At 39.4% G+C, this 15,688-nt stretch overlaps 1 protein-coding gene across 1 annotated transcript in view; it reads right to left on the reverse strand.

Annotated features, from left to right (window-relative positions):
- Window positions 1-15,688, reverse strand: part of SYNE2 (spectrin repeat containing nuclear envelope protein 2) — a 198,884-nt gene that overhangs the window by 154,107 nt on the left and 29,089 nt on the right. Inside the window, exons 4-18 of the mRNA XM_072863909.1 lie at window positions 14,778-14,873; window positions 14,434-14,511; window positions 14,250-14,342; window positions 12,819-13,000; window positions 10,960-11,156; window positions 10,395-10,495; window positions 9,518-9,619; window positions 8,613-8,750; window positions 7,572-7,736; window positions 5,563-5,675; window positions 4,716-4,872; window positions 2,924-3,020; window positions 2,593-2,780; window positions 2,251-2,415; window positions 787-948 (exon numbers count right to left, since the gene is read on the reverse strand). Coding sequence (XP_072720010.1) covers window positions 787-948; window positions 2,251-2,415; window positions 2,593-2,780; window positions 2,924-3,020; window positions 4,716-4,872; window positions 5,563-5,675; window positions 7,572-7,736; window positions 8,613-8,750; window positions 9,518-9,619; window positions 10,395-10,495; window positions 10,960-11,156; window positions 12,819-13,000; window positions 14,250-14,342; window positions 14,434-14,511; window positions 14,778-14,873 — 2,034 coding nt within the window. The remainder of the gene's footprint in view (window positions 1-786; window positions 949-2,250; window positions 2,416-2,592; window positions 2,781-2,923; window positions 3,021-4,715; window positions 4,873-5,562; window positions 5,676-7,571; window positions 7,737-8,612; window positions 8,751-9,517; window positions 9,620-10,394; window positions 10,496-10,959; window positions 11,157-12,818; window positions 13,001-14,249; window positions 14,343-14,433; window positions 14,512-14,777; window positions 14,874-15,688) is intronic.

Consider the following 15,688-nt stretch of genomic DNA (forward strand, 5'->3'; position numbering starts at 1 on the left):
GCAGAAATAGCACAAGGTAATATAAGACAGTGCTTCAGCTTCTCCAGTGCAAAACTTGGCATCTTTGTTCAGTCCCACCTTCACTGGCAGGTTAAGAAAATAAATCAGACTTTGTACTGAAGCTGCCAAGTTATACATACATATTTCCACCTGCCATCTGCTCGGGGGGGAAACAATAATCCCTGGCAGAGAGACATGGGAAACAACAGAGACTAGTGGAAGTAACAAGAAATTCATCAGTGCTCATTGTGGATGTTTAGAGCAACTGCCTATAAGCTGAGATGCACAAATTACCCAGCATGCTGCTGAAAATACTTCAAGTATTCCAGTTTTTGACAAGTAAGCCTTGAATACAGCCAAGTTGTCCCAAACCTCCTCCTTGCACTGCAGGGTAGATGTTAGAAAGCACTGTATGACCAGGGGAAATTCTCAACTTGGCACCTTGCAAAGTTTTAGTCTACTGCGAATGCTGTGCTGGACAAGGAGTAATTAATTCCACTCAAGGGCAAGCTGCTGATCAGTGGCATCAAGAGCAATTCACTGGCACCTGCTTGTCATCTGGACACACTGATGTTGGAAGATTCATTTATAGCTCATTTGGGAGCGATCCTGGGAAATAACATCAAAACACTAGCATTGCCTTAACTTTTTACCAGTGTTACAGCACAAAATCCACATTCATTTCTGCTTCACGGATGATGGCTCATTTTACCCCAGCCACAAATCTGTGCTGAAACACAAGAGTCTGACGAACAAGTATTTTAAGCAGCGTATTTCCATTTTCACCTGCAAATGTTCCTCCATCTCAGGCTGCACAGGCCCCTCGCCAAGCAGGCATCCAATCTCTGCTGCCCAGCTCTCCACCTCTCCAAGGATCTCTTCAATTTTCTCCAGGCTCCCCGGAAGCTCCCTGGTCTTTTCAGCAGCATCTGTGCTCTCTCCACCAAGCTATAAACAAAGAGCAGGGCAAGATGTTCATACCTGTCATCAGTTCATGGGTCTCTCCACTACCCTCCTGCAACACACAGTCACCACTTAGGTTACTTTCCAGCTTTTGCACTCAACAGGGATCGAAGGAGAAATAAATGCCAAACATACTGGTAAATAAACCATGTGAGGCTCAGATCTTCAACCCTAAGAGCAGGTGGGACAGCACACCCTGTGCCTGTATGGCCCACCTCCTCCTGTATAAGCAAGCAGCCACAGCCACACTACTATGGAGAATAGCTCCGGGGCTGCAGCACTCCCCAGGCTATGCCAGGGAATTCCCCAAGAGAATGGTAGCTGGTGTTGGTCTAATCAAGACCAGGGAGCGTGCTAACAGTTTAATGGTACTGGCAGTCACAGGCCAGAGCTCAAGCATTTGCCCTTGCCTTTTTATATACGAAAATAAATATAATATATATTATAGCCATAATGTCCAAAGCAATGCCAGAAAAATAACTCCTGAAGTCCTTAAGCCATTGTAAGGGTGCAAGAGGCCTCTTTATCTCTGTTTTCTGAACATATGTCCTAAAAGCATCTCCTACTATGGGTTTTTCTAGGAAACTCCGGATTTCCCTCACTCTTGGGAACATGTTTCCTTTGATATTCTTGCATTCTCATTAAGCTCATCTCCTATAAAAATGTTGGAATTTTTTGTAACCGATTATTGTCACAGCAGTACCTTTAATAAATGTCAATGAAAGGCTCAACTTAGAAAATTAAGAGCTCTAATATTCCCAGGCAGAGTGAAAATGTCATTCTTGTGAAAGCATTCTAGGAAATGTAATATATGTAACATTAAACAGTTGTGTAGGAATTTACAGCAGCCTAAAAACCTGTCAAGTGAGCTGGTGTAAAGTTGCACAACCCTAGAAAAAGCTATGCAGCAATAATTACTTTCTACTAGCTGAGGCAGAGATTATACAATTTAGCAAAGGCTCACAAGCTCTTAACAAATTGATTACTTCCATCTCTAGAACTGAATAAAGAGCTTTATCCTGCAATAAGATTTCCTTTTATAAGTGGTTTTAAAATTTCCATTAAAAAAATTGAACATTTTCCATCGTGTCATAAAGAGCATTTAACTGAGCCACAAAGACTTAAGAATAGGTTGCCTCTGTGTGTTGTCTGTTCCTCCTGTTTTAAAACTGGCAATACTGAGTTGACTGAAACATTTATTAACCTCTGATTAGCAAGCTGGTAAGTCTAGAAAATATGATTTTGAAGGCTGCATAGCAAAAGAGTCACATGAAACTAGTAACTCACAAAGTGTGTCCTCTTGATGAATTTAGCCCATCTCCTGTTCAGTTTCTTCAGCTCTTTGGCAATATTTGATCCAACTTGCTCTTTGGTGACTTCGATGAGATAGTTTCCAGCTTCATTTAAGGAACCATGAACTGAATTCCACTTTGCCAGGATCTCAGCAGAGATCTAGATAGAGGCATTGAAATCATTTAAAGCAGAACCCTGCCAAAAGTTTATTTCCACAATGAGGAACAGAAAAGCAACAACAACAACCACTGGCATGTATAATGCTTCCCTTCCAGGAGGCTTGGAGGCTTCCAAGTATCTCTGTCTGTCATTACAAAGACAAATCCAACCACATACCTCTTTCGGATGCTCATTTCGTTTTTCTTCTAGCCATGTCTTTAGTAAGTGGATGTTTTCTGTGTAAGTACTCCAGGAAGACAGGACTTTCTGTAGGGTGGTATTTACATTTGAAATATAGTCTCTGCACATAGAAATCTTTGACTCCACTGTCTTAAAAAGTTTACTAATTTCTTGAGGATCTCCAGCTAGGACATCAAATAGGGAATATTATTACACGTTTGGAAACAGAGAGTTTATTTTACACAAAACATAAGTGAGAATTAAAACTGATGACAGCACATCAGTTCAAAATAGAGGTCTTGAAATCAGCTTCTGTGCACAAACTTACCCAAGTCAGGACAGCTTATGTTTTTGTTTTTCAAATCTTCACAGATGTGAGTAGCAGTTTCTAGCTGCATTTCAAGTCTCGTCTCTTCAATGAAATTCTGCCCAAAGGGAAAAGTAATTGGCATAGGTAACACTAATCCACATAAAACTACGTAGGAAATGCAGCTTGGGATACATTTTTTTCAATATGAGCCTATAACCTGCAGGTTGAATGTAAACTGAGCAAAGCCCATCCAGCAACTCATCTGCACCCGTTAGTCTGAGACAGACCTGTCCTTTTTTCTGCTCCTGCAGAGAGTAACTTAAATGGGAATATTAACTCCTGAATGCCATTGCCTGAGTCACACCCTTGCATGAGTCAGGACTGTTTATTTCAAAAAGTTAAGGCCCCAGGGCAATATTGAGAAATGGCATCTAAAACAAGTCAGGCAGAATTTAGTCACTTAAGTCAAAAAAGTGATGAAAGTGAAAGCTGGGTTTCCATGCATGCACAGAAATGTCGACGTGCCTAGTTCCTGCCACAGATCAAGTAAGATCCAAACTGGGGATAGAAAGGGTGAGAGAGGAAGAAACGAGAGCAGAGGAGGAGACTTGTGATTTGAACATTCACACAGGGAATGAGAGGGTCGATCCTCAGCCCCCCTCTGGCTGAGCTGTATCTCACCCCGGAGCTCCCCACTCCTACAAACATTCTATCTAGTGGGCTACAAAACAACCTGTCCTGTGGCCCTAACAAACCTGGGCCACCACGCCATCACTCAGCCAGGACTGCACATCATGGCACCAGAAGGAAAGCCAGCAACAAGCCTTAAACTCCTAGGGAAAGCTCTATATTCTATCACCTTGAGAAAGACCATAAACCACAACTGTAGAAATAACATGATAGTAAGTATCTATGAAACCAACTGAATCAAGAAACTCAGCACAGATTAACTCTGTACTCCCATCTCACCACAAGGTTAATACTGCTCAGGAAAACTGAGATTTTATACAACCTCTTGTTGCCTCCTTCCACAGTTCTGATGCTGGTGAAATTCCCACTAATTTAACTAGGGATTCGCCAGTCTGAAAAGCAGCTGAGAAACTCTTTAGAAACTCCACTAAGATGGAATTCAGGGGGCGTTCCATTAACTGGAGATGAGGCAAAAATGATGGCATCAGCATTTTCATCTCTCTGGCTCTATTCTTGACGCATCTTTGGCAGTATTTGGGGTAGGGTAATCCATCCCCTCCCATAGGCCTACACGTGGCATCATTTTAATAACTTGAGCCCAGAAGCCGAGCTAAGCACAAAATATAACAAAACAAGACAATTAATATTCACCGTGAAGCGTAAGGAGGTAAGGAACCTGAAAAAGGAAGAGGCAACACCAAAAGGCAGTATTAGCCAGCACTGTGGGTAACGGTTGTTTTTGAAGATAGCAACTACTGAACTACCCCAGAGAAGTTTGAGTTAGGGAAGGGCTGCTACTGCTGGCCCTATAAATAGACTAGAAAGAAAGGAATCTTCTCAATAAAGAATAAAAAAGGGCAGAGAGAAAATTACAGTCACAATTCGCTCTATTTCTCCAAACTGAAGAAAGAACTCTCATTCAGAGGAAAATGGAAAGACATAGAGAAAGCTTCTATGGAAGTCTACCTGTCCTGCTTTGCATAAATCCCAGATCTGACAAGTCTACCATGCTTCTACCAACTATCGTAGTATCTTCAGATGAGGACAGACACAAGCTTGAATCAGAGAGGCGGGGAAGAAGAATTATTGTCAGGGTGTGATATATATATTTTAAACTTACATTCCAATTTTCTAGCAGTGACTCCACAGACTCTTTTGTCCCGTATTTCATGTCCCAGATATTTAGCTTTAACATCACCTCATTGGCAACAGCTGAGCACAGTCCATAGTGGTATTCAAGAAAGGTGTTGCAGTTTGTGAAACGAATACTGCTGAATCTGCAAACGGTGAAATGTTCCAAAAGTTGACTCAAAATCATTGGATATAGAAGGCATAAATGCATAAGGTTTTTAGCCTAAAAACTCAGAATTACATATACGTAAACATTATTTTGTTATGACAGAAGTAAAATTTTAAGATAACAGTTCATTTTTTAAAGTATGAACAATTTTGAGTCAATATTGACTGCTCAATTTATGGAAAACCTTAAATGCCCAGAGAAGGGACATCTGCCATCTGTATGTCAAAGGGTCTCAGGCTACAGACACAATTCACTGGTCATTTTTGAAAATATCCTCCAACAGATATATGGGGTTGCACAACCTGTAGATCTCAGTGATTTTAAAAGGTAGAAATTAAAAATTAGAGAATCCACACCCCCAGAGAAATGTTTACATTTGAAATACTCATGTTTCCTACCCCTAGTGGGTGTTTCCTATCCACACTAGCAAAGGGCATCTGAAAAGTTCCTGTTAATGAGCTCCACTTTCTGCACATAATTAGACATTCATTGGACCAATGAGTGAACCTGCCTGCTCTGCATGACAGTCAATCTGTGCTTAGGTGGAAAATGCTCTTTTTCTGCAAGGCATGGATAAATTATGTGCTTTGTTCAGAATAGCAGAGCAAGTCAATAGCAGAGCTAGAATACAACATAGTCAAAGTAGAGGGAATTTGAGCATCACGACCTTCTTTTCATTTCCTCTAACTTTTCAGGCAAGACTAGTGGCATATTCTTCTCATCTTCATTCTTAAATGATTGAAGGGTGTCCAAGTGAAAATCAAAACAATCCATCAAGCCCTGGGGAGAAAAAGACATAGTAAGCCATTCATTTTAATTCTAGAGTATTTCACCTGGGAATCTGCAAGTCACCTGCCATTAGGGTGAGAGCTATTAAGAACTCGTCAGCACAAGACAATCTTCCAGTGTCTTTACTCGTTAAAGAGCAGTGAAAGTATTTATCTCATCACCTTCTAAAGTGCACATTTAGTGCAGTACTACATGATTTCTCTTACCCCTGTGCAAGTAGTTAAATATAAGGAACATGAATCTACACTACCCATGCTATCTTTTTTCCTCACTTTCACTATCATCTTTAGGACAAAAGAGTGGCATTGTAACAGTTTCAGGATATTAAGTTGTTCTTTGCTATGTGTTAGCAAAAACTGACAGCAAAACCTGTTGAATAAACCTATTATGTCACACTTGCTTAATACTTTAACTGAATGGTCAATAAATTTCCATCTAATACCATTAGATGCATATTGCATTAACCCTCTGATGGCTGGTATCACATAATTGGGGAACATTTTACAGTCATGTGTCTCAGCACCAAATTCTCAACATAAAAACAAAACATAAAATGCATTGCACAGAAGATAACCATATTCATAAATGGCATATACAGAAATATGCTAAAAGTTAATTTCTATGTAATAAAACCTGCCACAAAGCATGTTAACAGAAATGGCTAAATCCTGGGGCAGTCCTCAACCCCCAAAATAGTGCACAGATTTTAAACACTTGATTTTGCAACCTCAATACTATTCCACTCAGAGAGTTATGAGCACTGGTGGGTAATTTCCTAGATCTTAAGAGAAAGTAAAATTTCCATTATAAGGCACCATCTTGGCAACAAGATTCCTACATGAGACTTACTAAAAGGACTGACTAGAAAAAGGAGGGGGAAAAAAAAATTGTCAGCAGAATGTCAAACCATTAGAAAAAGTAGATTTGACAGAAATTAAGTCTCTTGGGTTTCTTCTTAAGGAACTTAATGATTTTATCTACATGTTCAATGGGAAAAAAGAAACCCCTAAACCGATGACCTCTCTCTCTTTGTCTCATTCTTAGAAATGCTTTAACTACTTAGGCTGAACAACAAAAATCATAGATCAAATGTCTAAATTCCGGCAAAGCTGTTATCAGTTAAAAAACCATCTCTCATATCACGATCTGACTAGGAACAGTACAAAAAAGTGGTGGCATCAAACCACTCACAAGAACCTCTATTTCCCATTCTTTCAAATTCTCTCTAAGGACATGTCACAAAAACATCCAACTTCCCCCTTGTGCATTGAAAAAAAAAAAAAAAGTACAGCATTATGATGATCAACCAGGCATTAACACACCTACTCCTTTTAAAGTTTTCAAACTCAAAAGGATGTTTAACCTATTATCAGTGTAAAGATTTCAAGATCAGAATAAATAACTTGCATGGTACCAAGGTACTAAAATACCTCCCATTGCTTTGAATGGAATTACAGAGTGATTCAGCAAATACTTAACTTTAAACACACAAACTGCATGAACTCACTGGATTGTAACCCTGAGCCCAAGTGCTTTTCTGAATAGGTATGCATTAAGCATAGATTTAAAGATAAGGATGCAATTACCCTGTGTTATTACTTAACACACAAACAAGTTGCAGGAACCACATAAAAAAGAATACCATAATTTACTCATTCAGAGAGTACTCAAATTTAATCTCACGCCAGTGAAGTCAGAAACCTTCCTTATAGACCCATGCAGTTATTCAATTAAACTCATCATTGTTCAAAGGCACGTTCAGAAGAGCTTTTCATCTTCAGAAGATAAACATATCCACATCGCTTCCCAAAATGTCAAATAGCAATTCCATAACAAGTGCTTTGCTAGGTCAGACTGAAGCAGAATGTTACTTTGTGATCAGCATACCTTAAATATTACAATTATTTCTCTGAAGACAAACATTGCTTTAAATGGGTCCTGCAAATCAGGTAAATCTTCTGCCTGCAGATGTTCTACCTCCTGAAGCCAGGCCTCAATGCTATCTAGAGGGGAGGGCAACATCTGGTCCAGCTTCACTTTCCATTCATTAATCTTAAAAAGGAAAACAAGTGATTAAATTTCTCACTATTACTTTCTTCCTCATCCCCAAGATACTGACATATGTTCCGTAAGCTGATGCTCTAGACATCCCAGAAAAAAAAAACCACCTATCACCATTCAGAAAAGGAGCTCCAGTGAAGTCAGCTGCAAATCAGCTATGTTTACCTGAGACCCAGATTTGCTCCCCAGCCTGTAGCCTCTGTAACACTACAGAGAATTTGGCAGTATCCTTGGCTGGTGACCATCTCAAGGCCCAGCAACAGGGAAATTTATAGTAAATTAGTTGCAAAATAGAGGGGAAACAGGGTGCTCTGGACAGCTTTCCGCCATAGGGCTGACAGGGGAACATCTCTTCCATAAAGAGCAATTACCAGCAAGGCCCAACACATCCCACTTGCAGCAGAGGGAGATGATACAGCCAACCTCATTGCAAAGCACTGACCAACCAGATCTCACTATATCACTATCCATGCCATGAGAAAGAATATATTAACACACTTTTCCCAGCTGCATCATTATCTGAGCCATAATTATGTCCCAAAAGAACCTTTTAAGCATAAATAGGCCAAAAACTTTGATCAGAAGAGTGCTGAAAGATAATCAGACACAGGCCAATTTTCGCAGACGTCTCACAGTCCTGAGGCTCAGGAGGCAGAAGGATAATACACAGTCACCTTCTGCCTCCTCTTGGGCACTGTACACCACTCAGTTTGTCTGGACTTCAGGTTCAGGGTCAATACCTCTTTTATCAATCCAAATAAAGTATCACCTCCCCATTTTTCCCTGTGCGAGTTCCTGGGGTAGGCTTAGGCTTCTTCACCAAACACGCTCACGCTGGTAACAAAGTGAACTAGAAATGCCTCTGACCTGAGAGATCAGTTTATCCCACTCTTCTCTCATCTGCTGCTGGCCTTCGCACAGCTCAGCTTCACTTCTTTTTGATGACAACACAGGCAGAAAGGTTTTTTTTTCTTGGTTAAATGCTTCCATAAATGACATCATTTCCTAGGGATAAAAAGGAAGAGTAATTCATAGAGGAAGACTTCAGATGGAAGCTCATGGAGCCACGTACTGCCTTTGAACATGTTGGTATGACTTCCATTAACTTCAAAGGGTGTGATGCACGGAAAGGCAAGATAGCAGGAAAGAGGCATACTTGTCTCCAGGCAGTATTTAGGTCTGAAATTATAGGTGCCATTCACTAGCAAAATCTGTATTTAAGATAATGTCAGTGCAGTCAGGACATGATTCTCCCCTCCCACCAAGAGAAATGGAAAATTCCTCCCCTCACAGTCCCCCATGGGCCATTTTATTACAAACTCAGCTACAATATAAACCAAAGGAAATTTTACTGCAGGCACAATCTATAGTCAACATTTCAACTGCTCCTCTACAACATTAGTTGGGTAAAAGCTACTGTTATTATTATCACAGAAATGGCGAAGGTGACCCTGTAAAGGACCTATGTGCTTGAATCTTGTCCAAGTCTTCAACTATGTCAATTAATTAAGACACTACTTTACTCTCTCCAAAAAACGTTGCTCTGCTGAGAAACCAAGCAGCATGAATCTGTTCCCTAACAGAAAGAATTTCATTCTATCTTCCCCTAAATCATTTGAGAGCGTTTACCAAATTCATTGTCAGATTTCCAACTCTTGTTTAAAAGTTTATTTAACACTTCAGTTTAGGCAGTGAAGATGAAAAGCTATGTTTCTAGGAATATTTTTAATATTTATTCTTGCAAAAGCAGTCAAATATGAAATGCAACTTACTTTGCACCTCTGGTAATACGTTTCGTTCTCTGTGTCGATCAGCAACTTTGCTAACTTCTTCTCCTGTGCAGCCAACCAGCTCACGGCCTCTTTTACTTTTTCCTGGTAATTAGAGCAGAAAATTTCATTTTTCCATTTTGCAAGCCTTGTTTTTAATTTACATTGTGCCATAAAACAACACACATTGGGCATATGATAAACCCCGTTCAAAGCTATTGAAAAACAAATAATAATTCCTGAGGACTCTAATGAGTTTTGGGTCAAGCACTATTATAGAGCAAGGCCAAAGTTTTAAACCTGGCACCTGGCTATATGAAGGCATCTTAAAAGAAGAGCCTGACTGCAGTACTATTGAAAGGAGATTATCAGGATGGAGATATGTGACTAATCAATTAATACATAAACTCTCATAGGAGAATATATAGAGAATAGAAAACTTGGTTTTCCAACCAGTATGATCTGTGAGTGACAAATTCTGTCCATTTTACATGTGAGCTATTAAATTTAAAGCTGTGTGGTTCTGCACATTTGCAAATCTGTCTGCCTCTACCCCAATATTTACATACAGACTTCAGAGCACACATGAAGACAACCAGGATTGAAAATGTCCTCTGTAATAGTTACGTGAAAAAACAAGACAACCTGCACAGCAATTCCACGTGTATCATCGAAAATCTATCACACTGACTCTTGACTACCACACAGGAGCATCAGAACATTCAAGCCAATTCAGCCCTGTCAGTAGCTGAATCAGAGGATCTACTCTCTAACTGTTACTGAGTCAGGTTATAAGTTGGGCAAAGAAAGTACTGATACTCTTGGTATCCATGATGCACATTCATTTAAAAATGCCTCAGCGATAAGCCACATGACATACCTGCATGTCTTCTTCAGACTCATGCAAATTCCTGGAGTATTGCAAAAACTGAGCCACGTAAGTCATGATTGATTTTTCATCCGGATTCATAATGTCAACATCTACAAGAGCCAATACACCATTTACATAATCATGCAGCCTTCTAGGCCTGATCATATAATTACACGCTATACTGCAGTTATTAAAACACATTACCATAAACATGTTTATTTTGCAGCCGCTCAGTTAACATACCATTGACAGAAATTAATATGTAATGAACGTTTTTTTCCTTGGGAATATTTTAATATAATATGATTAACTAATGAAAAAGTTTCTCCCATGGACGGGAAAGTTTCATATCCTTTCTTCTGCATATTGTTCCTGCATTTGCTGCCAATTCAAAAACCCTACAAATCCTAAGTACAGTGTTATAAAATAAAGAAACTCAAGTTTGAGCATTACAGTAAAGATCTATGTTCCATTTCAAACTTAAGCACAGTCTTCCTTTTTCCTGTATTACAAGTCAACACATATATTAATCTCACTCCTGATAACAAAGATTAAAAAAAAGCAGATCATTTACCTTCAGGTTCAAGAAGCCGTGGAATATTCAGCTCCAGTTCTGCAATTCTGAAAGCCTCTTTCAGGTTTTCTTTATTGCTTCTAGCTTTTGCCTTCTCCAAATCAACTAGACCTGGTCGTAAGGTTTGGATGATGGCTAAAAAAGGCAGTCCGCTTCGCCAGCTTGACTTGAAATCAGTCACATTGATAGAGCCGTGCCTATCCCAAAAATGACCAGAAACAAAATGTTATAGCCTGTTTCCTCAGATGTCCTAAGTACGAATTTAGAAATAGAATGTAAATTCAGTAAAATGGGGTATGAACCAAATCCAAGGAGTTACAGAGAACCTTGCCACTGAACTTCTGCAGAAGCTGTCAGACAACAATACAGCCAGTACTATCAATTGCTACAATTAAATGTTATTATACTATTTTTGCAAAATGACTCAATGTTTTCATCTTGTGTTGCACTCTGAAGATAAAGCCTTGCTGAGCCAATATCCTTTTTGAACATAACCTTTATGCTCAATATCTATGCATTCTATGGGATGGAAAAACAACAAGCAAAGCACTGAAGAACATGTAGGTATTTGTCTGTAAGGGCATTGAGTATCGGAATCACCTCTGGCATTTTAGAAGATCCAGACCTTAAAAGTGATATATTACTGCCACAAAAATATTTCTTTTTCTCTTATTTAGCTCAGTGTCTTTAAAACATCTATTAAGCGGTGCCTGGACAGTGCTGTGAGGCGCCTTGCTCTGCAAGCCACAGTGAATTCTGGGACAACTTTCCAGAAACAGCCTGTATATTATGAGTATGTTACAGCATGGAAACATGTGGGGTTTCAGGTGATCAAATTTAGTTACAAAACAATGGGCCAGGACTTACAAGATCTGTTCTTTTACCAAAAAACTATAGAGATTCACCGATAAAAAAATCATTCAACATAATCACGTAATCACAGTTCAGAAATATTGCTGAAAAAGAAAAACAAGCAAAAGAAAGAGGAAGATTAAATGGACAGAGAGCTGTTTTTTACATGCCAGTCAATCTTGTCCTGATAAAACACAGCTCAAAGGGAAACTTCAGTGCCTGAAAACATTATCCCAGCAGAAAGTGTCTGATGTGCTGACGAAGGCCTTTATCTCCCACTAACAACATGGAGTATTAGTAGGATGTTATTAGAACATAAAGCAACCAAAGAGCTGGAGAGAAAGGGCTGACATTATTGCAAAACATATTTGAAATGTCTTGGAGTGAAGCAGTAGCCCTTGAAGAAAATGTAAAGCCTACCCCTTGCAAGAAATACCTGTATCTGCTCCAGATTGTGTGCTGTAAATACTCCCACTGAAATCAACAGAGCTATCTGTACATCAAGCATAAGCAAACATCTTGTTAGAACTGGGGACTAGGACCTCTAGGACTAGGGTCCTTCTTGGGGATCACGCAGTGTTTTGACAGAAAACCACAAGATGTGCGAATCCCAGAAATCCCACATTTTCTATTCTAAAAAAAAATTACTTATTGAGACTTTGCTAACCAGTGCCAGCCATGAGGATTAAAACTAGCAAATCATGTAAACATTCCACTAGACTTAACACACAGAAGCCCCTAAAAGAGAAAAGCCAAACAACTCAATTTACATTGTGGTATTTTATTAGTAGGATTAGCTTCACATTATTATATTTAAAGGGCTCATGTCAAAACATTTAGGGCCTGATCAATGCTAAAAGTACTGGCAATAACATCTGAAATCTAAAGGATTTTCTGCTAAGCTGTCACTAAGCAATGTTAAAAAAACAGGGGAAAATATCACATTTAGAGGAAAGCAGTAAATACAACGTGTAACATACTATTTGTAAGTCTTGGATGCCACTTACAGTGAACACTGTTCTTTTGCCCACAACAAAAGAGCCTTTGTAGCAGACATCTTCCACCGTTCCTTAATTTTAGCACTTTTTTCAGCTGATCGGCTTGCCTTTGGAGAGGAGTCAACAGCACTTGAACAATCAAGTGAAGGCTGATTGTAAGCACAAGCAAGTGTCCTGGCAAGTTCTTCGATCTATCAGAGATGATGGAAGAGTTAATCAGGCTTCAGTGAAAAATTACCAAAACATCGATGGCAGAAAACCACTGAGAATTAGAAAGGACTCAATCACAGCTGCAATAGTAGTTCCCTGCCCCCAAAGATCAGATCAGGTTTTTTCATCTGTTCAACCTGAACTATTTCATGATGAATTCCCATCTTTAGGTGATTTTTTGGCAGGAAATATTCACCCAAAGACTTCCATGTTATACTGTGGGTACCAGCAATGGCATCAAGGGACCTTCTCACTCAACGTGCTTTTCTACTCCTCCTACCAGTGAAAGCAGCCCATGGCAGCCGTGTTTTCTGCTGTCAACAGTGCCGTGTATTAGGCATGCTCAGAGTTTGCCTGCTCACTCAGGGTGCAGGAAAACCTACTCGATAGACCTCAGAGATCTACATTTGGTTAGAGAAGATTGGTTTAGGTAAAAAGATAATGCATAGACTATGTGCAGCACAAGAATCTTCAGCACCAAGTACCTTTACCAAGAAAAATGTGGGCTACAATACTGTTAAATAACTTTGCTTCTTAGTGCTCTCCCGTGCCCTAGTCACCATCTCACTCCCAGTGCACGCCTTTGGGCGGCTTGTGGGTAGCACTCCCACTGCTGGGCTCTTGCTAGAAGACAGTTTGGCTCCATCACCCTCTACAGTCCTACAACATGATTAAAGCAAGGCCCTGTGCTTTCAAACCTTCCCATAACCTCATGCCATGCAAGATGCATGCTCAGTGTCTTGTACAAGAAACATCACTACGACAGCCTTCATGTTATTTCAGGCACCTGACACTGAAAAGAGTAATAGCAAGAATTACACATTGTGACCACAGCCAACACTGAAGAGGGGGGCTGCCCCTGAGGGAGATGGATGTGAGCCACTTTGCACTATTTGTTCTATTTGGAGCTTAATCATTACAGGCCTTAGACAGAAAAAGTTTAGCCTACTTTTTAACTGGTTACTTTAAAAAAATCTCAGTATCTTTCCTTCCTACCATTTGCAGCTAGATACCATTCATCAGGCTGTAATGTCACCATAGCATTGGTGAAGCAGCTCAGAGACACAGGCAAGACGCACTGGTGCGTCGCCTCCCTGAGCCATCACTTCAACATGTCAGAAGATAATCTTCTGCTTTGTACTAATTCATCTCATTTGGCAACCACGTAAGTCAACACATTTTTGTGCTTTTCCTTCTACTGAAACTCTCTTACATCGCTGAAATACTTACATGAAAATGAAATATAATTGTCCAAATTAGGCCAAGCACAATGGAAGGTTTTCCTTCAATAATGTCAGCAACATGAATATTTATGAGCTTGAGCTAGGGGAAAAAAAAAAGGATCATTGTTAACAAAGAAAATGTTCCACCAGCTAAACTGGCTTTAGTTGTGAATTTTGAAGTTAATACTCACTGATCTGCTCTTTAAAAATGTCAAAGCATTTTCTATGTTGCTTCTGCACTGGAAGGTATTAAATCCTTTTTCCCGTGGCTGTGAAGCAACAAGAACAGGTTACAACCTCAGTTGTAAAAATTAATTTTATTTTATATTTTGGTAAGGGAAGTCCTGCAAAGATTCACAAATTACTTCGGATCAACTTACTTCAGTGTGTTTCAGTGTCGGTGTAAGAATAAGTTACTTGCAAATAGCTCTATGACTCCAGAGGGATCATTCATATGCTTACAATTAAGCATATCCAGAAATCTTTGCTGGATTTGACAAAGGATTGAGGTAATATTTTTATTACTCTGTCTTACCAGATGTTGACCTGAAAGCACTTCCAACAGATCCAAAAGCAAATGTCCTTGCTGTATGTCTGTATACAGGTCTGAGATAACAGAAGGAGGTGTATGCTGCAAAATAAATTTCAATGCTTGTCACACCATCTTTTGTCATTTTGAATTCAACAGACTACAGAATATCACAGATTACTCTGTTAAAAAATGTTTAGCATCCTTTATTTTTTCAATAGTAAATCCTGCATCTAATCAGCCATATCCTGCTTCTTCTAACCCATTATTATGTTTGTCTCTTATTCCCCCTTGCCCTGCCTCTGAGTTTTATAAGGGTAATTTTAGCCCTCATTTTCAAGTATTTATACTTTTCAAGGAGGTATGTGACAAAAAAACCAAAAACTTTGAAAAAGGGAAAGTTAAGAGAAGCGGTTAATTCATATTTTGACTTCTTAATCAATATATCCCGAGTACAAATTTGACTATAGAGCTGAATAACTAAGCCCTCACTCTTTTCACCCACTTGTGGACAATGCAAACCTACCATGAGCTCAGCAGCTTCTGCTCAAAGAGGGACCAAAACAGGATTATTTTTTTACCTGAGCAAGTCAGAACCCCAGAACTGCTTTATGAAAGCTTAAAGAGCACCTACGCTACTATGTGGTTTGTCTTAATACTTACCAGTCACTCAGGTCATCCCATTAAACTCGTGTTCTTGGATTGCATAATAGAATAATACTTATCTAAACACAGTAAAACTAATCATAAATACAGAACCTCGTAATACCCTGAGACATGTGCCACAATCCAGCACAAGTATGTTTTACCACATCAGCAAGAAAGATACTGTCATCTACTTACAAACCGTCTCTTACAAATGTCCTTGGACAATCACCAATACAATGTTGTTACACCTATTAAACAAATGCTTTCCA

This window comes from Ciconia boyciana, chromosome 6, assembly GCF_034638445.1.
Source record: "Ciconia boyciana chromosome 6, ASM3463844v1, whole genome shotgun sequence".
Classification (NCBI taxonomy): Eukaryota; Metazoa; Chordata; class Aves; order Ciconiiformes; family Ciconiidae; genus Ciconia; species Ciconia boyciana.